The 25000-nt window shown below is 47.6% G+C and overlaps 1 protein-coding gene across 2 annotated transcripts in view; it reads right to left on the bottom strand.

Annotated features, from left to right (window-relative positions):
- The window catches only part of zbbx (zinc finger, B-box domain containing), a 124902-nt gene that overhangs the window by 66722 nt on the left and 33180 nt on the right, over positions 1-25000 (bottom strand). For both annotated transcript variants that reach the window (XM_071360045.1, XM_071360046.1), the window contains exons 8-11: positions 16143-16322; positions 15793-16057; positions 10068-10197; positions 2682-2761 (exon numbers count right to left, since the gene is read on the bottom strand). In XM_071360045.1, the coding sequence (XP_071216146.1) occupies positions 2682-2761; positions 10068-10197; positions 15793-16057; positions 16143-16322 (655 nt within the window). The remainder of the gene's footprint in view (positions 1-2681; positions 2762-10067; positions 10198-15792; positions 16058-16142; positions 16323-25000) is intronic.

Below are 25000 nucleotides of genomic sequence, written 5' to 3'. Positions count from 1 at the left end.
GGTGGGTGAACTGAAGGAGGTAGTTGGAAAGAGGGAGGACTGAGGGTGGGTGAACGGAAGGAGGTAGTTGGAAAGAGGGAGGACTGAGGGTGGGTGGACTGAAGGAGGTAGTTGGAAAGAGGGAGGACTGAGGGTGGGTGAATGGAAGGAGGTAGTTGGAAAGAGGGAGGACTGAGGGTGGGTGGACTGAATGAGGTAGTTGGAAAGAGGGAGGACTGAGGGTGGGTGGACTGAAGGAGGTAGTTGGAAAGAGGGAGGACTGAGGGTGGGTGAATGGAAGGAGGTAGTTGGAAAGAGGGAGGACTGAGGGTGGGTGGACTGAAGGAGGTAGTTGGAAAGAGGGAGGACTGAGGGTGGGTAAACTGAAGGAGGTAGTTGGAAAGAAGGAGGACTGAGGGTGGGTGAATGGAAGGAGGTAGTTGGAAAGAGGGAGGACTGAGGGTGGGTGGACTAAAGGAGGTAGTTGGAAAGAAGGAGGACTGAGGGTGGGTGAACTGAAGGAGGTAGTTGGAAACAGGGAGGACTGAGGGTGGGTGGACTAAAGGAGGTAGTTGGAAAGAAGGAGGACTGAGGGTGGGTGAATGGAAGGAGGTAGTTGGAAAGAGGGAGGACTGAGGGTGGGTGGACTGAAGGAGGTAGTTGGAAAGAGGGAGGACTGAGGGTGGGTAAATGGAAGGAGGTAGTTGGAAAGAGGGAGGACTGAGGGTGGGTAAATGGAAGGAGGTAGTTGGAAAGAGGGAGGACTGAGGGTGGGTGAACTGAAGGAGGTAGTTGGAAAGAGGGAGGACTGAGGGTGGGTGAACTGAAGGAGGTAGTTGGAAAGAGGGAGGACTGAGGGTGGGTAAATGGAAGGAGGTAGTTGGAAAGAGGGAGGACTGAGGGTGGGTGAACGGAAGGAGGTAGTTGGAAAGAGGGAGGACTGAGGGTGGGTGAACGGAAGGAGGTAGTTGGAAAGAGGGAGGACTGAGGGTGGGTGAACGGAAGGAGGTAGTTGGAAAGAGGGAGGACTGAGGGTGGGTGGACTGAAGGAGGTAGTTGGAAAAAGGGAGGACTGAGGGTGGGTGAACTGAAGGAGGTAGTTGGAAAAAGGGAGGACTGAGGGTGGGTGAACGGAAGGAGGTAGTTGGAAAGAGGGAGGACTGAGGGTGGGTGAACGGAAGGAGGTAGTTGGAAAGAGGGAGGACTGAGGGTGGGTGAACTGAAGGAGGTAGTTGGAAAGAAGGAGGACTGAGGGTGGGTGAATGGAAGGAGGTAGTTGGAAAGAGGGAGGACTGAGGGTGGGTGGACTGAAGGAGGTAGTTGGAAAGAGGGAGGACTGAGGGTGGGTGAATGGAAGGAGGTAGTTGGAAAGAGGGAGGACTGAGGGTGGGTGAACTGAAGGAGGTAGTTGGAAAGAGGGAGGACTGAGGGTGGGTGGACTAAAGGAGGTAGTTGGAAAGAGGGAGGACTGAGGGTGGGTGGACTGAAGGAGGTAGTTGGAAAGAGGGAGGACTGAGGGTGGGTGAACTGAAGGAGGTAGTTGGAAAGAGGGAGGACTGAGGGTGGGTGGACTGAAGGAGGTAGTTGGAAAGAGGGAGGACTGAGGGTGGGTGAACGGAAGGAGGTAGTTGGAAAGAGGGAGGACTGAGGGTGGGTGAACTGAAGGAGGTAGTTGGAAAGAGGGAGGACTGAGGGTGGGTGAACTGAAGGAGGTAGTTGGAAAAAGGGAGGACTGAGGGTGGGTGGACTGAAGGAGGTAGTTGGAAAGAGGGAGGACTGAGGGTGGGTGAACTGAAGGAGGTAGTTGGAAAGAGGGAGGACTGAGGGTGATTTTTAGATCATTTTTTAATATAACAAGTCAGTTAAAGAACAAATTATTATTTACAATGACGGCCTACCCCGGCCAAACCCTAACTTGGATGACTCTGGGCCAACTGTGCGCCACCCTATGGGACTCCAAATCACGGCCGGTTGTGATACAGCCCGGATTCTAACCAGGGTCTGTACTGATGCCTTTAGCACTGAGATGCAGTGCCTTAGACCGCTGTCCCACTCGGGAGCCCGAGCTCTAACCATATATATAGTCTGACTGATGTTCTGTTTATTGGGGGGGAAGCTGCAGGAGCAGATAACCCCAGAGAACCATTACTCCGACAACTGTAAGGTGGCCAGAGACCCAGCAGTCTCCACTGACTAGTGAGTCGCAGGTCTGACCCCCCCCCCCCCCCCCCCCGCCCTGCACCCCCTGCCCAGTTAGAGTGCACCCTGTCAGGCATCAGCCGGCCCTAACGGCCACCTGCCCACACAATCACAGCGAGTGATTACCCGTCACGCCAGCAAGGACGTGACGGGAGAAACAGTTGACCCACAAGGATGGAGGTGATTCTTTAAACTTGTTTGGAGCGTGTCTGTGTGTGTGTGTGTGTGTGTGTCTGTCTTTGTGTGTGTGTGTGTGTGTGTGTGTGTGTGTGTGTGTCTGTCTGTCTGTCTTTGTGTGTGTGTCTGTCTTTGTGTGAGTCTGTGTGTGTACTTGTGCGGAAATGTGTGTACGCATGCATTTGTAGCTCAACAGTCAAGGTGTGTATTTTCTCCTCAATCACGGAGTGTGTGTGTGTGTGTGTGTGTGTGTGTGTGTGTGTGTGTGTGTGTGTGTGTGTGTGTGTGTGTGTGTGTGTGTGTGTGTGTGTGTGTGTGTGACCCACCTGTCAGAGTGTGTGTGTGTGTTGGGGAGCTCTGTGCTGAGGCCAGGGAGGACACTGGTTGATAGGCTTCAATCGGCTTCCTGACAAAAAGACAGCAGACCCCCGACCCGACCAGAACAGACAGATTAGATAGATGTCCCTCTATCCACTACCATCATCCCCTTCCCTCCCCCCTCTCACCCACCGTGACCCCGCCCAGAACAGACAGGTAGATAGATGTCCCTCTTTCCACTACCATCATCCCCTGTACCCCTCCCCTCCCTCCCCCCTCTCACCCACCGTGACCCCGCCCAGAACAGACAGGTAGATTAAACAGATAGATGGATGGGTAGAGCTCTCTCCATGTCAAAGAGACAGTTGGATGCGATGGAGAGATTTTCAGACAGACAGACAGACAGACAGACAGACAGACAGACAGACAGACAGACAGACAGACAGACAGTCTCCCTCGCCTCTCCCTCGTCCCCCCTCTCTTCCAAACTCATCCATTCCAGGCCTACTGCCAGAGAGCCAGGCCAAGGTGTTCCACAGGGTTTGGACTGGGTGAAGGATTTCCAACAACACCATGGTTTTAATCCAATACAGCATATGTTTACTCTGCAGTTAATAATTGCTCTCCCTCTCAAAATTCTTTGTACCCTCTCCTCATCATATTCCCTGTACCCTCCTCTCCTCATCTCTCCCTCATTATATTCCCTGTACCCCCTCCTCTACTACTACACCCCCTAGCTCTGCCTCCCCCCTCCTCCCCCTCTACTCCTACACCCTCTAGCTCTGCCTCCCCATCCTCCCCCTCTACTACTACACCCCCTAGCTCTGCCTCCCCCCCTCCTCCCCCTCTACTACTACACCCTCTAGCTATGCCTCCCCCCTCCTCCCTCCCCCTCTAGCTCTGCCTCACCCCTCCTACTACACCCTCTAGCTCTGCCTCCCCCCTCCTCCCCCCTCTACTGCTACACCCTCTAGCTCTGCCTCACCCCTCCTACTACACCCTCTAGCTCTGCCTCCCCCCTCCTCCCCCCTCTACTGCTACACCCTCTAGCTCTGCCTCCCCCCTCCTCCCCCCTCCCCCTCTAGCTCTGCCTCACCCCTCCTACTACACCCTCTAGCTCTGCCTCCCCCCCCTCCCCCCTCTACTGCTACATCCCCTAGCTCTGCCTCCCCCCCTCTTCCTCACGCTTTTCATCCCTCATAATGCTAGAGCGGGCCCAACGCAGGCAGCAGAGATTGCCTCTGAAGAGAAAGGAGCAGGGGACTTATGGCTAGTCCACTCCAGAAAGAACTCAGCTGAAATCAGTGCTGGTCAAAAGGTGTTCAATGTAATAGCTTTACAAACCTGCCCCTCCACGAGAGGAGACCTTAGAAGCATGGCAACCATAGAATTTCATTAGAACCATGGCAACCATAGAAGTTCATAATCCTCTCAGCCAGCCAGCAGCATTGGCCTCCAAAGACACATCAAATGGTAGCAGCTCTCCTCCCAGCCACAAATGGAGCATGGCCATCATCAACTTTGATAGACAGCCAAGATGGTGTGTGTGTGTGTGTGTGTGTGTGTGTGTGTGTGTGTGTGTGTGTGTGTGTGTGTGTGTGTGTGTGTGTGTGTGTGTGTGTGTGTGTGTGTGTGTGTGTGTGTGTGTGTGTGTGTGTGTGTGTGTGTGTGTGTGTGTGTGTGTGTGTGTGTGTGAGTGAGTGAGTGAGTGAGTGAGTGAGTGAGTGAGTGAGTGAGTGAGTGAGTGAGTGAGTGTGTGAGTGAGTGAGTGACCTGATATTAAGTTATTTTTCAGCGTGAGGTTGTTGGCTCCAGAGGTTTGCCAGTTTTTCTGCTTCATGCGTATTAAACATGAACCATACTGGGAGATGGTAATGAGAACATAAAAGTTAACGCTCTCTCTGCCTGGGTCCTGTTGGAGCATGCCGTATGTGAGTGGGTGTCTCTGCACATGTGCCTGTGTTTCTCCAACTGTGCCTCAGTGTACTGTATTGTGTGTGTGTGTGTGTGTGTGTGTGTGTGTGTGTGTGTGTGTGTGTGTGTGTGTGTGTGTGTGTGTGTGTGTGTGTGTGTGTGTGTGTGTGTGTGTGTGTGTGTGTGTGTGTGTGTGTGTGTGTGTGAGATCGGAAGGTTAGTGCTGAAGCTGATGAGATCCACTGTGTTGAGATGAGATCCACTGTGCTGAGATGAGATCCACTGTGTTGAGATGAGATCCACTGTGTTGAGATGAGATCCACTGTGTTGAGATGAGATCCACTGTGCTGAGATGAGATCCACTGTGCTGAGATGAGATCCACTGGGCTGATATGAGATCCACTGGGCTGAGATGAGATCCACTGGGCTGAGATGAGATCCACTGGGCTGAGATGAGATCCACTGTGTTGAGATGAGATCCACCGTGCTGAGATGAGATCCACTGTGCTGAGATGAGATCCACTGTGCAGATATGAGATCCACTGTGTTGAAAGATCCACTGTGCTAAGATGAGATCCACTGTGCAGATATGAGATCCACTGTGTTGAAAGATCCACTGTGCTGAGATGAGATCCACTGTGCTGAGATGAGATCCACTGTGCAGAGATGAGATCCACTGTGTTGAAAGATCCACTGTGCTGAGATGAGATCCACTGTGTTGAAATGAGATCCGCTGAGATGAGATCCACTGTGTTGAAATGAGATCCGCTGTGTTGAAAGATCCACTGTGTTGAGATGAGATCCACTGTGCTGAGATGAGATCCACTGTGCTGAGATATGAGATCCACTGTGCTGAGATATGAGATCCACTGTGCTGAGATATGAGATCCACTGTGTTGAGATGAGATCCACTGTGCTGAGATGAGATCCACTGTGCTGAGATGAGATCCACTGTGCTGAGATGAGATCCACTGTGCTGAGATGAGATCCACTGTGCTGAGATGAGATCCACTGTGCTGAGATGAGATCCACTGTGTTGAGATGAGATCCACTGTGTTGAGATGAAATCCACTGTGCTGAGATGAGATCCACTGGGCTGAGATGAGATCCACTGGGCTGAGATGAGATCCACTGTGCTGAGATGAGATCCATCGTGCTGAGATGAGATCCACAGTCCAGAGATGAGATCACCTGTGTTGAGATGAGATCCACTGTGCTGAGATGAGATCCACTGTGTTGAAAGATCCACTGTGTTGAGATGAGATCCACTGTGCAGATATGAGATCCACTGTGTTGAAAGATCCACTGTGCTGAGATGAGATCCACTGTGCAGAGATGAGATCCACTGTGCAGAGATGAGATCCACTGTGTTGAAAGATCCACTGTGCTGAGATGAGATCCACTGTGTTGAAATGAGATCCGCTGAGATGAGATCCACTGTGTTGAAAGATCCACTGTGTTGAGATGAGATCCACTGTGTTGAGATGAGATCCACTGTGCTGAGATGAGATCCACAGTCCAGAGATGAGATCACCTGTGTTGAGATGAGATCCACTGTGCTGAGATGAGATCCACTGTGCTGAGATGAGATCCACTGTGTTGAAGTTGGAGTTTGAGTATTTGGTGTTGAGGGCTCTATCCTAACTAACTTTCTTGATTATTTTCTTTACATGTTATTTTCTATGGTGGAGGGTTAATGCAATATTTGTTTTAGTGGTATCCACGGATTTTTTTAAGTTAGGGTGGAAGAGGACAGAGTAACTTTCCTGGGGTTTGGAAGGTGTGGTGTGCGCGATGGCTTCTAGCGCGGAGGAGACGCTGTCGATACGGCATGGATTCAGGTGTGTTCCTGAGAACGGAGTTAAGGTGGAGGAGGTTCTGCTCGCGGTCGGGGAACAGGTAGGAGCTGAATTTATACATTCTGCTTCTAGAATGAACAAAGCTGTGGTTGTGTTCATGAAAAGAGCTAATTTGGTGGGTAGGCTCATTGCGAGCGGAATATTTGTAAGGGGTGTGTTGGTGTCAATTTCACCTCTCTCTACCCTTTCGACAAGAGTGGTAGTTGCAAATTTGCGTACGTTTATTATGGATGATCCAATCAGGAAAGAGCTGAGTGGTTTGGTAAGTTTGCTAGCGGTTTCCGTGTCGGCAGGTTTTCAGGCAGATGCCGTTAAACACGTTGTTTCGTTCCGGAGGCAAGTTTTCATGTTTCTGAACACCAATGAGCAACAGCTAAATGTGCATTTTAAAGTGAGGCATGGGGAGGGGCTCTATGCAGGGTTTGCCAGCACAGATAGTCTACGGTGTTTTGAGTGTGGGGATTTGGGGCATAAGAGCTTTGCGTGCCCACATAAAGGCCGTAGACAAGGTGAGGGTACAAGCGCCAGTGGGGGAAATCGAGGTCAAAGTGCAGGGGGTAAGGAGATGCAGACAGCAGAGGCTGGGCCTAGTCAGGCTAGAGATGGTGGGGTAGATGAGGCTGGGTCTAGTCAGGCTAGAGATGGTGGTGTAGATGAGGCTGGGCCTAGTCAGGCTAGAGATGGTGGGGTAGCTGAGGCTGGGTCCGTACAGGTGTTGTTTCTGCAGGAGACGCATAGTGATGTGGTGAATAAAGTCGATTGGGGGCTCTGGTGGAAAGGGGCAAGTGTTTTGAGCCATGGGACAAATTTTAGTGCATGGGTGGCAGTCCTTTTTGCACCGGGTCTGTCTGTAAAAATGTGTTCCTCAAAGGAGGTGTGTAGTGGTATGCTGCTTGTTGTTATAGCAGAAATGAACAACAGGGGACTTGTGTGAACTTAATAAGAACTGGAGGCCTGTGGCATGACTCTGTGCGGACTACAAGATATTTGCCAAGGTCCTCTCTAACAGACTGAAGTCCCATCTGGACTCGATAGTACATAAGGACCAAGCATACTGTGTACCGGGACGCTCAATCACGGACAACTTGTTCTTAATTAGGGACATGTTGGACTTGTCGAGAGGTTCTAATGTGAACTTTGGACTGGTCTCTTTAGATCAAGAGAAGGCCTTTGATAGAGTGGATCATGAGCATCTGTTTAATGTGATGTCTGTGTTTGGGTTTGGGAAGAGTTTTGGGACCTATGTGAAGCTGTTGTATGCTGGGGCGTCATGTATGGTTAAGGTGGGAGGGGGGCTCAGTAGGCCAGTCTGGGTGAGACGGGGCATTAGACAAGGATGCCCTCTATTGGGGCAGCTATACACACTAGCCATTGAGCCTTTTTTAGGACTGCTACGCAGGAGACTGCAGGGAGTGTGCTGGACAGGCATGGGTGTGGTGACAGGAATAGCAGTGTCAGCATATGCAGATGATGTTTCTGTAATGGTCAGGGATGGTCAGTATATGCAGGGACTAGAGACTAGTCGGAAGGTGTATGAGGGAGCTTCGTCAGCCAAGGTAAACTGGGGCAAGAGCAAAGCTCTGTTATGTGGGGCATGGGGGGATAGGGCTCCTCCTCTGCTTCCAGGGGGTTTGCAGTGGGGTTGTGAAGGGCTTAAAGTGTTGGGGGTGTACCTGGGCTCGGAGAGGTGGGTCAGGAAGAACTGGGAGGGGCTGTCACAGGCAGTGGTGTCAAAACTGGCCAGGTGGCTGTGGCTCCTGTTCCAAGTGTCATATAGAGGGAGGGTGCTGATGATTAACAACCTGGTGGCATCTTCCCTGTGGCATAAACTGGCTGTCCTCAACCCCCCCTGCCGGTCTGCTTGCAGACCTGCAACGCAAGCTGGTGGACTTCTTTTGGTCGGGCCATCACTGGCTGAAGGCAGCAGTGTTGTACATGACCGTCCACGAAGGAGGACAGGGCCTGGTGGAACTGGAGAGCAGGATGGCTGGCTAAAGGCAGTGCAGAGACTGCTGTACCATACTGATGTTGGCTGGAGGGAACCAGCATGCGCGCTGCTGAGGAGAGCTGGCGGATTAGGGTTGGACCGGCAGCTGTTCCTCATGAAGCTGGAGAGGCTGAGTACAGCAGGTCTCTCAGATTTTTACTCTGCGGTGCTGAGAGCCTGGCAGCTATTAAGGGCCACACGAGAAGGGGGTGTGGAGCCTGGGCTGTGGGTGTGGGAGGAGCCTATCTTCCACAACCCAGCCATCCCTTTGAGATCGGTTCAGTCGGCCACCCTGCAGAGGCTACTGATGGCAGGGGGGGTTACAAAGGCTGGGTCCTGCGGCTGCTGGGAGAGGAGGGGTGGAAAACCCCGGAGGTCTTGGCGCAACAAACAGGAATAACGTCTCTTAGGCTGCTGGAGAGATTCCTGGAGGAGGTCCAGGAGGCACTGTCTGAGCCGGTAAGGGGGATGTTTGAGAGGCCAAAGGGAGAGGGGCCACCAATGTTTCCGCCACTGCAGGTGACGGCAGAGACTGGAGACTGGCAAGGGGGTCTGGAGGACTTGTTAGATTTTAACACTCCGAGCCTGGGGGAGTTTGAGGGGGTGGGAGGTAAAGCCCTCTACAACCTCTGCGTTAAGGTGAGGAACATTAGGAGCCTAACAGGAGTGAAGGCACATCAGTGGCAGGGGGTATGTGGGGAGGAGAGTATGGTGGGTTTTAGATGGAGGAGGCTCTACAAACCCTCAGTACCAAAGAGTTCAGGAGACCTCCAGTGGAGGGTTCTTCATGGAGCCCTGGCCACTAACAGCTGGTTGGTACGGGTTGAACCGGGAATAGGTCAGGGGTGTCCTTTCTGTCAAATGAATGAAACTGTGATTCATGTGTTTTCTGTGTGCACCAGGTTAATGCCATTAATGTCTCTGTTGGAATGTCTGTGTGAGAGGTTGGGGGTGGGGTTTACTGTTGGAATGTCTGTGTGAGAGGTTGGGGGTGGTTTTTACTGTTGGGATGTTTATAATGGGATACAGGTATTCAAATAAGGAAAAGGCCAAATGTGTTTTGTTGAATATTCTGTTTGCTCAGGCAAAGTTAGCTATTTGGCTAACAAGGAGGAACAGGGTCAAAGGTGGGGGGATAACAGATCCTTTACTATTGTTTAATGGGATGGTCTCTGCGCGCCTGAGGGTTGAGTTTGAGTTCTATAGAATTATAAAATGTGTGGAGATGTTTGAGGAGATATGGTGTGTTGGGGGGGCTGTCTGTATTGCTGGGGAAGATGTTTTGGATATACGGTTGTAGCAGAGGGTATTGTGATGGTGTTTTGTATCATGTGGTAGAGGGAAAGGTGAGTATGGTACATGTATGTAGTACAGGATATATTTTGGGGATTTTATTTTTAAGGGGGGGGTGAGTTTTAAATGAAATGAGAATGTTTCAGTAAAGAAAGACAAAAAGTCTCTCTCTCTCTCTCTCTCTCTCTCTCTCTCTCTCTCTCTCTCTCTCTCTCTCTCTCTCTCTCTCTCTCTCTCTCTCTCTCTCTCTCTCTCTCTCTCTCTCTCTCTCTCTCTCTCTCTCTCTCTCTCTCTCTCTCTCTCTCTCTCTCTCTCTCTCTCTCTCTCTCTCTCTCTCTCACCTGCGGTGTCTCTTGATGACGAGTCTGTCCATGTAACTGAGACTGTGTTGGGTGAACTGCACCTTCACTGGTCCTCTCTCAGCCCCACTGTCTCTCAGGTCTGACTGGGTCCCCATCACTTCCACTGATACTACACGGAGAGAGGGAGTTAAATAAAAGAGAGAAGGGAGATTTGGAGAAGGGGAGAGAGGGAGTTCGGCAAAAGAGAGAGAAAGGCCGAGACAGAAAAGGTAAGGCGAGGGAGAAAGAGAGACAGAGGGAGAAGGGATGGACAGAGGGAGAAAGAGAGACAGAGGGAGAAGGGATGGACAGAGGGAGAAAGAGAGACAGAGGGAGAAGGGATGGACAGAGGGAGGAGGGATGGACAGAGGGAGAAAGAGAGACAGAGGGAGAAGGGATGGACAGAGGGAAAAAGAGAGACAGAGGGAGAAGGGATGGACAGAGGGAGAAGGGATGGACAGAGGGAGAAGGGATGGACAGAGGGAGAAGGGGTGGACAGAGGGAGAAAGCGAGACAGAGGGAGAAGGGATGGACAGAGGGAGAAGGGATGGTCCGAGGGAGAAGGGATGGACAGAGGGAGAAGGGATGGACAGAGGGAGAAGGGATGGTCAGAGGGAGAAGGGATGGTCAGAGGGAGAAGGGATGGACAGAGGGAGAAGGGATGGACAGAGGGAGAAGGGGTGGACAGAGGGAGAAGGGGTGGACAGAGGGAGAAGGGGTGGACAGAGGGAGAAGGGGTGGACAGAGGGAGAAGGGATAGACAGAGGGAGAAGGGATGGACAGAGGGAGAAGGGATAGACAGAGGGAGAAGGGATGGACAGAGGGAGAAGGGATGGACAGAGGGAGAAGGGGTGGACAGAGGGAGAAGGGATGGACAGAGGGAGAAGGGGTGGACAGAGGGAGAAGGGGTGGACAGAGGGAGAAGGGGTGGACAGAGGGAGAAGGGGTGGACAGAGGGAGAAGGGGTGGACAGAGGGAGAAGGGATGGACAGAGGGAGAAGGGATGGACAGAGGGAGAAGGGATAGACAGAGGGAGAAGGGATGGACAGAGGGAGAAGGGATGGACAGAGGGAGAAGGGGTGGACAGAGGGAGAAGGGGTGGACAGAGGGAGAAGGGGTGGACAGAGGGAGAAGGGGTGGACAGAGGGAGAAGGGGTGGACAGAGGGAGAAGGGGTGGACAGAGGGAGGAGGGATGGACAGAGGGAGAAGGGATGGACAGAGGGAGAAGGGATGGACAGAGGGAGAAAGAGAGACAGAGGGAGAAAGAGAGACAGACATGTTATGGCACTACTCTGGACACATTTGGTGCAATGCCAGCTTTACATTAGGTTTCCCTGCCAATGGGTTGACAGAAGAAATGAGGCAAAATGCAGAAATGAAGGGAGTGAAGCAAAGTCTGTCCAAGCATTAGAGAACTAATAAAACGGCCATACACATTCTCAAGTGTTCCTCCTGCAACTGCTCTAAATGCTAGTAAAACTAAACGCATGCTCTTCAACCGTTCGCTGCCCGTACTAGTATAGTACGTTCGCTGCCCTATATAGTGGAACACCTCCTATCACTGCTATCATTATCTCTATAGTGGAACACCTAACACTGCTATCATTATCTATATAGTGGAACACCTCCTATCACTGCTATCATTATCTCTATAGTGGAACACCTATCACTGCTATCATTATCTCTATAGTGGAACACCTATCACTGCTATCATTATCTATATAGTGGAACACCTATCACTGATATCATTATCTCTATAGTGGAACACCTATCACTGTTATCATTATCTCTATAGTGGAACACCTATCACTGCTATCATTATCTCTACAGTGGAACCCCTATCACTGATATCATTATCTATATAGTGGAACACCTCCTATCACTGATATCATTATCTCTATAGTGGAACACCTATCACTGCTATCATTATCTCTATAGTGGAACACCTATCACTGATATCATTATCTCTATAGTGGAACACCTATCACTGCTATCATTATCTATATAGTGGAACATCTATCACTGATATCATTATCTCTATAGTGGAACACCTATCACTGTTATCATTATCTCTATAGTGGAACACCTATCACTGCTATCATTATCTCTACAGTGGAACCCCTATCACTGATATCATTATCTATATAGTGGAACACCTCCTATCACTGCTATCATTATCTCTATAGTGGAACACCTATCACTGATATCATTATCTCTATAGTGAAACACCTATCACTGCTATCATTATCTCTATAGTGGAACACCTATCACTGCTATCATTATCTATATAGTGGAACACCTATCACTGCTATCATTATCTCTACAGTGGAACACCTATCACTGCTATCATTATCTCTACAGTGGAACCCCTTTCAACACTGCAATCATTATCTCTACAGTGGAACCCCTTTCAACACTGCAATCATTATCTCTATAGTGGAACCCCTCCCAACACTGCTATCATTACCTCTATAGTGGAACCCCTCCCAACACTGCTATCATTACCTCTATAGTGGAACCCCTCCCAACACTGCTATCATTACCTCTATAGTGGAACCCCTCCCAACACTGCAATCAGTATCTCTATAGTGGAACCCCTCCCAACACTGCTATCATTACCTCTATAGTGGAACCCCTCCCAACACTGCAATCAGTATCTCTATAGTGGAACCCCTCCCAACACTGCTATCATCATTACCTCTATAGTGGAACCCCTCCCAACACTGCAATCATTATCTCTATAGTGGAACCCCTCCCAACACTGCTATCATTACCTCTATAGTGGAACCCCTCCCAACACTGCTATCATTACCTCTATAGTGGAACCCCTCCCAACACTGCCATCATTACCTCTATAGTGGAACCCCTCCCAACACTGCTATCATTACCTCTATAGTGGAACCCCTCCCAACACTGCAATCAGTATCTCTATAGTGGAACCCCTCCCAACACTGCAATCATTACCTCTATAGTGGAACCCCTCCCAACACTGCAATCATTACCTCTATAGTGGAACCCCTCCCAACACTGCAATCATTACCTCTATAGTGGAACACCTCCCAACACTGCAATCATTATCTCTATAGTGGAACACCTCCCAACACTGCAATCATTACCTCCTGCTCTAATTATCTCAATATGCAGCAGCCATGACTTGAGCCCATTCTGCAGCGGTAAGCACTTTCTATAGGACCTGAGGAGATCAGAGAGGGGGGGGGGGGGGGGGGTACTTAGTCCAGAGCAAGATGGAAAGAACATTAGTCTTCATCCTTCACTTCTAATCCTCCTCCTGTCCTAAACATGAGCTCCAGTCCTAGTCTTTAATCACCATTATCCACCCCTTAAAGATGGAATCCTCTGCCCCACCGACCGTTGTAACTGAAACAGTGTCACTGTCTGCCCCACCGAGTGTTGTAACTGAAACAGTGTCACTGTCTGCCCCACCGACTGTTGTAACTGAAACAGTGTCACTGTCTGCCCCACCGACCGTTGTAACTGAAACAGTGTCACTGTCTGCCCCACCGAGTGTTGTAACTGAAACAGTGTCACTGTCTGCCCCACCGACCGTTGTAACTGAAACAGTGTCACTGTCTGCCCCACCGACCGTTGTAACTGAAACAGTGTAAGTGTCTGCCCCACCGACCGTTGCAACTGAAACAGGGTCACTGTCTGCCCCACCGACCTTTGTAACTGAAACAGTGTCACTGTCTGCCCCACCGAGTGTTGTAACTGAAACAGTGTCACTGTCTGCCCCACCGACCGTTGTAACTGAAACAGTGTCACTGTCTGTCCCACCGACCGTTGTAACTGAAACAGTGTAAGTGTCTGCCCCACCGACCGTTGCAACTGAAACAGGGTCACTGTCTGCCCCACCGACCGTTGTAACTGAAACAGTGTCACTGTCTGCCCCAACACCGTTGTAACTGAAACAGTGTCACTGTCTGCCCCACTGACCGTTGTAACTGAAACAGTGTCACTGTCTGCCCCACCGACCGTTGTAACTGAAACAGTGTCACTGTCTGCCCCAACACCGTTGTAACTGAAACAGTGTCACTGTCTGCCCCACCGACCGTTGTAACTGAAACAGTGTCACTGTCTGCCCCAACGACCGTTGTAACTGAAACAGTGTCACTGTCTGCCCCAACACCGTTGTAACTGAAACAGTGTCACTGTCTGCCCCACTGACCGTTGTAACTGAAACAGTGTCACTGTCTGCCCCACCGACCGTTGTAACTGAAACAGTGTCACTGTCTGCCCCAACGACCGTTGTAACTGAAAGAGTGTCACTGTCTGCCCCAACACCGTTGTAACTGAAACAGTGTCACTGTCTGCCCCACTGACCGTTGTAACTGAAACAGTGTCACTGTCTGCCCCACTGACCGTTGTAACTGAAACAGTGTCACTGTCTGCCCCAACGACCGTTGTAACTGAAACAGTGTCACTGTCTGCCCCAACGACCGTTGTAACTGAAACAGTGTCACTGTCTGCCCCAACACCGTTGTAACTGAAACAGTGTAACTGTCTGCAGTTCATACGCTGCTGTTCTGTCACGCATGCGATGACGTCAGTCGGGGAAAAACAGCTTTGTTGTTTGCAGTAATTTCTTTGCTGTTGTAATATATTGACCTTTAAAGTTTCCAGCTTTAACTTCACCCCTGATGCCTCCCCCAAACCCTAACCTCCTTCTGTATGGTGCTTTATCACCCACCACAGGGATAGATACGGTATGTAGCAGTACCTCTACAGTGTTTCACCACAGGGATACATACGGTATGTAGCAGGACCTCTACAGTGTTTCACCACAGGGATACATACGGTATGTAGCAGGACCTCTACAGTGTTTCACCACAGGGATACATACGGTATGTAGCAGGACCTCTACAGTGTTTCACCACAGGGATACATACGGTATGTAGCAGTACCTCTACAGTGTTTCACCACAGGGATACATACGTTATGTAGCAGTACCTCCACAGTGTTTCACCACAGGGATACATACGGTATGTAGCAGGACCTCTACAGTGTTTCACCACAGGGATACATACGGTATGTAGCAGGACCTCTACAGTGTTTCACCACAGGGTTACATACGGTATGTAGCAGTACCTCTACAGTGTTTCACCACAGGGATACATACGGTATGTAGCAGGACCTCTACAGTGTTTCACCACAGGGATACGTACGGTATGTAGCAGGACCTCTACAGTGTTTCACCACAGGGATACATACGGTATGTAGCAGGACCTCTACAGTGTTTCACCACAGGGATACATACGGTATGTAGCAGGACCTCGACAGTGTTTCCTCTCCTCATAACAACCCCACACATCACTACTGTACTGCTGTTTAACACAACACAGAAGAGGAGGAGGAGGAAGAGGAGGAAGAGGAGGTGGACATCAACACAGACTGAGACTCAGTACTATAGCTCTATCATTTCAGGGCAATGAAAGAGACAGAGGAGATTTGTCACATGAGTGGACCAAACAACGTTTCACAATACGAGTTATACAAGCACTGAAAGAGGGAGAGAACGAGGGAGAGAGAGAGAAAAGAGTGGGCAGGAGAAAAGGATGCCAGGTATATGTTGAGCACCTCTGCCTATAGTTTCTACTATTACCAATCATCCATAGCTGTCTGGGTGGATGTGTATTTCTAGTACGTTCCCCTGTCTGTAAACCAAACAATTCGTTTGCATGGTGTGTGTGTGTGTTCGTGTTATACCTGTCCGGGCTTGGAAGGGTCTCCTAGTTGCATCTCCTCTCTCTCCTCCCACTCTTCTCTCTCCTCTCTCTCCTCCCTCTCCTCTCTCTCCTCTCTCTCCTCCCTCTCCTCTCCACTGCCTGAGTGCTTCCTGAAAGGAGAGAGCCGACTCCTCCTCATCATATTCTCCTCCCAGCAGTGAGGTAGTCAGCATCTCCTTCTCCTCTTCATCCTCCAGTTCATCAAACTCCTCTTCCTCCTCCCTCAAGGGATTCACAACTAAAACCTGTGACATTGAAAAACACAATGATCACTTTAAGAAATGAGGAAGGTAGCATTTTTAATAACATTATCTACCGATGACCTCTCACCTTGCTTCCCTGTGCATTGTGGGTATGTGTAACAGCGGGAGCGGCCTGGGTCCTTCTCTCCGGCCCCCTCGCCCCTCCACCTCTCCCAGCCGTCTGGGAATCAGGCTTGGGGTTGGGCTGGACTTGTCTCTGGAAACGACTCACTACATCCAGCGTGCTCACCGAGGTCTGGATCTCTGTCTGGGGAGAGCGGGGGCAGTGATGACTGACACACACATCTTTACAACTACTCCCGCGGTCTGGATCTCTGTCTGTGAGGAGAGCGGGGGCAGTGATGACTGACACACACATCTTTACAACTACTCCCGAGGTCTGGATCTCTGTCTGTGAGGAGAGCGGGGGCAGTGATGACTGACACACACATCTTTACAACTACTCCCGAGGTCTGGATCTCTGTCTGAGGAGAGCGGGGGCAGTGATGACTGACACACACATCTTTACAACTACTCCCGAGGTCTGGATCTCTGTCTGTGAGGAGAGCGGGGGCAGTGATGACTGACACACACATCTTTACAACTACTCCCGAGGTCTGGATCTCTGTCTGTGAGGAGAGCGGGGGCAGTGATGACTGACACACACATCTTTACAACTACTCCTGTTGCTACAGCACAGCTCAGGGCTAACAGTTCTATTCACACGATTCTATGCTGCCCAAGTCACCGTGTATATAATTACCCATGAAGCACATGGGCTCATTCACTAATTCTCCTCCTGACCCCTGAAACAGGAAATCACTTCCACCATCAAATTACATTATTTAAATTAAAATCCACACATCAAATATGGATCAAATATAAACGTCCTCTATGAGTATGCCTTAAAAACAGGGTCTGATTGATTCTCTCTGTACCAGGGGCTAAGGCCATTATTCCTTCTATCAATCACCAGTGTGACCACACAGGTTAACCTATCTCTACCAACGATGTTGTGTCCTTGAGGCATCGGTCTCACTGGGAGGGAGGGAGGGAGGGAGGGAGGGAGGGAGGGAGGGAGGGAGGGTAATACAATAGGAGAAAGAAATGAAAGCAGGAGAATAAGGAATATAAACTCAGCAAAAAAAGAAACATCCCTTTTTCAGGACCCTGTCTTTCAAAGATAATTCGTAAAAATCCAAATAACTTCACAGATCTTCATTGTTAAGGGTTTAAACACTGTTTCCCATGCTTGTTCAATGAACCATAAACAATTAATGAACATGTACCTGTGGAACGGTCGTTAAGACACTAACAGCTTACAGACGCTAGGCAATTAAGGTCACAGTTATGATCCACTTAGGACACTAAAGAGGCCTTTCTACTGACTCTGAAAAACACACAAAAAAGATGCCCAGGGTCCCTGCTCATCTGCGTGAACGTGCCTTAGGCATGCTTCAAGGAGGCATGAGGACTGCAGATGCGGCCAGGGCAATAAATTGCAATGTCCGTACTGTGAGACGCCTAAGACAACGATACAGGGAGACAGGACGGACAGCTGATCATCCTCGCAGTGGCAGACCACGTGTAACAACACCTGCACAGGATCGGTACATCCGAACATCACACCTGCGGGACAGGCACAGGACGGCAACAACAACTGCCTGAGTTACACCAGTTAAATGAGAAGGTGGTTAAATAAACGCAAACTTTGCCAGGTGGAATTGAGCTACAGTGGCAGTCAATGGAGGCTGCTGAGGGGAGGACGGCTCTACATAATGGCTGGATCGGAGTGAATGGAATGGAATCAAACACATGGAAACCATGGAAACCACGTGTCTGATGTATTTTGACACCATTCCACAGATTCCACCCCAGTCATTACCAAGAGCCCATCCTCCCCAATTAAGATGTCACCAACCTCCTGTGGTGGAATACTTAACCATCTGAAAGGGAATCACCATACGAGCCAACCCGTTGCTGGCAGCAGTGCGATAAGGGAGTGAGAAAATCACAGCGATGATTACAGAAATGATTGCAGTTGATATGCTGCCATTGTCAATGGTAGAGGATGTCAGCTTCAATGCCCTGATGGCGTATCTAGAACCAGACTACAACATGCCATGTTGAAAAACCATGATGGCCTGGATGGAGAAATTGTACAACGGTTGCTCTGCAAGTAGAAAGCGTGAGCTCTCAAACACCAGACTGGGACGTCTATGAAGATGCTGTCATACATCACTGCAACGAGCCATCACATTGATGAGATTTATCACGTACTGACAACTGAGAACATGGAGGAGCGGGACACAGCAGAGAACCAAAAACAGCATTAACTACCATGGTTGCTGAGTGGATGGGGGACAGCAGTAAGGTGAGAGCCATATGTTAGCTAGCCAGGACTGCATTGCCCCCTAGTGGTCAAATCAATTGTTTATATAAATCATTGGGTCACGCAGAATCATATTGTATCTGAATAGTGAATTCACGTCATTTTTAAAGATTTTTTATTTCTTATCGTTTAAACAATAAAATATTTTTTTAATGGTAGTTTACATCCCTAGTCAAAAGAACACCTTAAAGGTGGTATAGAGTTGATATACGAGATAGTGACGTTTGGATCCATTTAGCTAAATCACCCAATGTCTTTCAGTGTAGACGTACTGCAGAGTTGATCTAGTTTAAAAGCTGCTCTATACACATGTTGTTTATTGTTTGTTTGTGTGGCTGGCTGGAGACCATTTGAATATGACGAGTGACCCTGTTCCAGAGTGGAAGGTAATGGAACTGGACTGACCCCAAAACAACCAGGGTGAGAGACGGACAGGCTTAACCTGACACATCACTGGGAACCACACACACACACACACACACACACACACACACACAGGTGGACTGAGTGAAAAAAGAGAAGGAACACTGCATGCTGAAAAAATTAATTGCATGTTTTTCTCCCTCCTCTATTTTTTCACTCTCTCTCTTTTCTGAAGGCAAATCAAACAGGATTATGAGTGCGGAGGCGTCTGTGTCAATGGCCATGTGTATAATCCTGGATCTCTGTGTCCTGCCAAACACAGAGCCTCCCTTTGACTGTGTGTGTGTGTGTGTGTGTGTGTGTGTGTGTGTGTGTGTGTGTGTGTGTGTGTGTGTGTGTGTGTGTGTGTGTGTGTGTGTGTGTGTGTGTGTGTGTGTGTGTGTGTGTGTCTACAAGAATAGTAAACAAACAAGGTCAAATACTATTTCTAGAGGGTTGAGGGTTAAGGTTAGAATTAGTGTTAGGGTCAGAATTAGGTTTAGGGTTAGGCGCTAGGGTTAGTTTTAAGGTTAGGAGGTTGGGTTAGTTTTAGGGTTAGGAGCTAGGGTTCGTTTTAGGGTTAGGAGCTAGGGTTCGTTTTAGGGTTAGGAGGTAGGGTTCGTTTTAGGGTTAGGAGCTAGGGTTAAGTTTAGGGTTAGACTCTTTAGAAGTGTGTTAGTTATTCTGACTCTTTATAAGTGTGTTATTCTGACTCTTTATAAGTGTGTTATTCTGACTCTTTATAAGTGTGTTAGTTATTCTGACTCTTTATAAGTGTGTTATTCTGACTCTTTATAAGTGTGTTATTCTGACTCTTTATAAGTGTGTTATTCTGACTCTTTATAAGTGTGTTATTCTGACTCTTTATAAGTGTGTTATTCTGACTCTTTAGTAGTGTGTTATTCTGACTCTTTATAAGTGTGTTATTCTGACTCTTTAGTAGTGTGTTATTCTGACTCTTTATAAGTGTGTTATTCTGACTCTTTATAAGTGTGTTATTCTGACTCTTTATTAGTGTGTGACAGAGATATCAAAGACAAACAGTGAAAGTTAATTGTTGGTCAGCGCTACAACACAACGAATGGATGAAAAAAGATCTGCATTGTACGAGGGCTGGTTAAAGGTGCACAGCAGACAGACGCACGCACGCACGCACGCACGCACGCACGCACGCACGCACGCACGCACGCACGCACGCACGCACGCACGCACGCACGCACGCACGCACGCACGCACGCACGCACGCACGCACGCACGCACGCACGCACGCACGCACGCACGCACGCACGCACGCACGCACGCACGCACACACACACACACACACACACACACACACACACACACACACACAAATAAAGCACAGCAGGAGTACTCTAAAACTGTGTTCGAATACCCATACTAACATACTGTATACTACATACTTAATGAGTATATAGTATATACTATTAGTTGATTTTAGTATACTGTAGACAAACGGAATCCTTTCAGTTGAGCGTACTTGTAGCCCTTTGACTGTCTACCGGATGTTGATGCTGTTGCTATGCAACTTCTTGCAAGCTTGGTTAGCATAACAAACGACTAGCTAGACCTCTTACGACTTCATTAACAATGTCCATTAAGAACGCATAACGACTGTACCACTTAGCTAAGAATGACTGTAATAATCAAGTCAATAGGGTGCGTTCGTAAATTCACTCTGGCTATCTACTCCGATATCAGAGCACTCTCATCTGAGTGAGCCAGAGTGCAGAATAACTGATTTTTGAAATCACGAACGCTCAACACCCGTTGAATATAGCCGGTGTCACTAAACGTCGGCAAAAAAAGTGTAATTAAATTGTTTCCTGAATGCACAGTTGCAGTCACCAACGCTCTGGATAACATGAAAACAGCCTAACCAGCTCTGCTAGGGAGAGTAAAATGGTCAGAGTGAGGTGTTCTCTCATTTGTATCTGGAAGTAGCTAGCAAGCTAGCCAACGTTAGCCAGTTAGCTCGGGTGCTTGACTGTGGTCAGAACTCTCAACCGTACTCGATGTGCTCTGGAGCTCAGAATTTAGAACGGACAATCTGCTCTGAATTTACGAACACACCCTTAGTAGCCAACTAACGTAGCTAGCTAGCTAACATACCAGTACATACTGCTGTAATGATATGCTATGCGGTTCGTGAGGATAGCGCAGCTTACAAATTGTCAGCCAACGTAACGTAACTTATTTGAAAAGTCATTACTTTATTACATTGCTCAACATTTTCTTAACATTTGTCATAATTAGTTAAAGCAGTGAATTTGTATCCGCTCTCGTCGGACTTCTGCTGCACATTTTCTTAAAATCTGAAAACGTTGTGAAGCCGCGCCCATTTTCTGATGAATTGCATTATGGGCCCTAAAACTACGGATATAGTGTCCACTGCTTGTATACTTCGTATTTTGGCGAATGTGGTACAACGTCCAGGAACTTTTGGCATACTAACTATTCCCATACTATGACCAACAAGCATACTACATACTCAATTTATGTCCCAAATACTACGGTTAGTATGAGTATTCGAACACGGCTTAAAAACAGACAGAGAAGAATATATAAAAAGGGAAACAACCCACACAGACAGAAAAACAGCCCAGTAGGGCGTGATAGTGACTTGGGTGGGTCATCTAGGTGATATTTTATGTCTATGGTGGCCTGATATGGTTCCCAATCAGAGGCAGCTGTTTATCATTGTCTCTGACTGGAGATCATATTTAGGCAGCCATTTCCCCATGGTTATTCTTGGGATCTTGTCTACATTTAGTTGCCTGAGTGCACAACAGTAGCTTCACGTTCAGTTTGTTCTTGTGCTTTATTTGTTTCGGTTTATTAAAATGATGTGGAACTCTACGCACGCTGCGCCTTGGTCCATTCATTATGACGATCGTGACACAAAGATAGAGAAAGAGATAGAGATAGAGACAGAGACAAAGATCGAGACAGAGAGACAGAGATAGACACAGAGACAGAGATCGAGACAGAGATAGAGATCGAGACAGAGAGACAGACACAGAGATAGACACAGAGACAGACACAGAAACAAAGATAGAGACAGAGATACAGAAAGAGACAGAGACAGAAACAAAGATAGAGAAAGAGACAGAGACAGAGATAGACATAGAGACAGAGATCGAGAGAGAGATAGAGATAGACACAGAGACAGAGATAGAGAAAGATAGAGATATAGACACAGAGATAGCACAGAGACCCAAATAATTGGTGAATTACGCCTTCATTACTGTGAGACTTTAAAACTATAAACGTACACTCAGAACCAAAAAAGCACAGTACAACAGCAAGCAGCTAACAATAATTGAGGAGTCCATAAACACAAACAAATTCTGGAAAAATTGGAAAAAAACTAAAGAAATCTAAACAAGAGGAATTAGCAATACAAAATGGTGACATATGGACAACCCATTTTAAAACACTCTACAACACCGTTCAAATTGACACAAACGCAGAACAACGCCAAATTCAAGAGAAGTTGAATGGATTAGAAAAAGCTATAAAGACAATCAAAATCCATTGGACTCCCCAATTACTGACCAGGAGCTCTATAAGAAACTTCAGGCTCTCAAATTTAAAAAGGCATGCGGACCTGATGGCATCCTAAATGAGATGCTCAAACTCACTAGTGCAAAATAGCTATATTAAAACTTCTCACGAGTCACCAACCCTGATCCGGTAGCACCCCCCACCCCCCACCCCACTGAGTAGCATAGCTAGCATAGCGTCACAAGTAACTTGTAGCATCTAAATATCATTAAATCACAAGTCTAAGACACCAGATGAAAGATACAGGTCTTGTGAATAAAGCCACCATTTCAGATTTTTTAAATGTTTTACAGGGAAGACACAATATGTAAATCTATTAGCTAACCACGATAGCAAAGGACACGATATTTTTACTCCCAACAGCTTTTTCCTGCGTCAGTAGCTATCACTAATTCGACTAAATAAAAATATATATAGCCACTAACCAAGAAACAACTTCATAAGATGACAGTCTGATAACATATTTATGGTATAGCATAGTTTTTTTTTTTGAAAAATGTGCATTTTTCAGGTATAAATCACAGTTCTACATTGCAGCTGCAATCTGAAATAGTGCTGACCCAGCCAGAACAATTACAGAGACCAACGTCATATAACGAATTACTCATCTTAAAACATTTCAGAAAAATACACAGCGTACAGATATTGAAAGCCCAACATCTGGTGAATCCAAACAATATTTCAGATTTATGAAATGTTTTATAACGAAAACAAAATGTAGCGCTAAATTAGCATAGCTATACCAGGCAGATTCGGCTAGGCGCCCACGGCCAGTTCACATGCACAACAGATATGATATAACATCGTAAATTGGGTCTTACTATGGCTGATCTTTCATCAGAATGTTGATCAAAGTGTCCTTTGTCAAGATGAGTCGTTGGTTCCGTTCAGAATTGTTCCTTTCCCACTCCATTTAGCACAGGTACCGGTCGAGTGGCACGGATCTCTCAAACGTAAATAAATTCAGACAACGGAACACCACAAAACTCCCGAAAAAATTCAAATAATCTGATTAAACTATATTGAAAAAACATACATTACGATGATCTGGTCACATGTATCAAACAAACTTCGAGACGGAGATAGTTTTCATCCATAATGGCCGCACAACGGAAGACAATCGCAGCTACAAGTCGCACGATTTAGACAACCGGAAGTTGTCGGTCACGCCAAAGAATTAGCTCTCATTTCACGTCAGTCCCAGATAAACAAGATATTTTTCCTCTGACGTCCTCTTGACACCCAGAGGAAGGCCAATGAGGTGTGTTTCGGGTCATAGGGGGCACGACCATATATAGGCAGAGCGTTGAAGCTGGCATACACATCTTGCTTTTTTCTTCTTGGTCATGGAAAGTGCTGTCAAATGACTTCTGTATCACTCAGAGACAAAATTGAAACGGTTTTAGAAACTAGAGATTGTTTTCTTTCCAATGGTATTATTTATATGCATATAGTAAGAGCAATAATTGAATAAGAGGCAGTTTAATCTGTAGAGCAAATTATGCTAATGGGAAAATAGCACCCCCTGTATTCTCAAGAAGTTAAAACTGTTTAATTTGATCCTGAGTGTAGGTTATTTCCCAGACATCTGGAATCAGGGACTCATAACCCTAATCTTTAAGAACGGAGACAAATTTGACCCTAACAATTACAGAGGCATTTGTGTGAACAGTAACCTGGGGAAGGTTTTCTGTAGTATTATAAATGTAAGAGTTCTAAACTTCCTTAATAAGCACAATGTCTTGAGTGAAAGCCAAATTGGATTTATACCAAAACATCGCATAACTGATCATATTTACACCCTACACACCCTGATAGATAAACATGTCCACCAAAATAATACCAAAATATACGCTTGCTTTATCGACTTCCAAAAAGCATTTGACTCTATTTGGCATACAGGACTGTTCTACAAAGTTATTGAAAGTGGTGTAGGGGGTAAAACATGACATAATTAAATCAATGTATACTGGCAATACGTGCAGCATTAACTTTGGCAAGAAAATAACAGAATTCTTTAACCAGGGGCGGGGCCTTTGCCAGGGTTGCAATCTGAGCCTTGCACTCTTCAATATTGAAATCAACGAATTGGCCACCATTCTAGAAAAATCCTCAGCCCCTGGTGTTAGTCTCCACAATTTAGAGGTTAAATTCCTGCTCTTCGCAGATGACCTATGCCTGCTGTCACCCACAGCACATGGCCTACAGCAGAGCCTGGACCTGCTAGAGCAGTACTGCCAGACCTGGGCCCTGGCAGTAAACCCCAAAAAGACTAAAATAATGATTTTCCAGAGAAGGTCCAGATCTCAGGGAAGTAGACCAAAGTTCTCAATTGGTACAAAATATATAGAGTACTGCACACACTACAATTACTTAGGTTTAAAAATAAGCTCAACCGGACACCTTCGTGAGGCAGTGAATGAACTGAGAGAGAAAGCATGCAGGGCATTCTACGCCATTAATTAGTTCGCCATTATTTATTAGTTCTGTTACTCTGACTAGCCTCTACAGTAACATAACAGTACTGTATGCTAACACTCCGACTAGCCTCTACAGTAACAGAACAG

This window comes from Salvelinus alpinus, chromosome 22 (assembly GCF_045679555.1).
Source record: "Salvelinus alpinus chromosome 22, SLU_Salpinus.1, whole genome shotgun sequence".
NCBI classification, from domain to species: Eukaryota; Metazoa; Chordata; class Actinopteri; order Salmoniformes; family Salmonidae; genus Salvelinus; species Salvelinus alpinus.
Note: the sequence above shows the minus strand (reverse complement) of the source record. Positions and strands in the feature narration are given on the sequence as shown.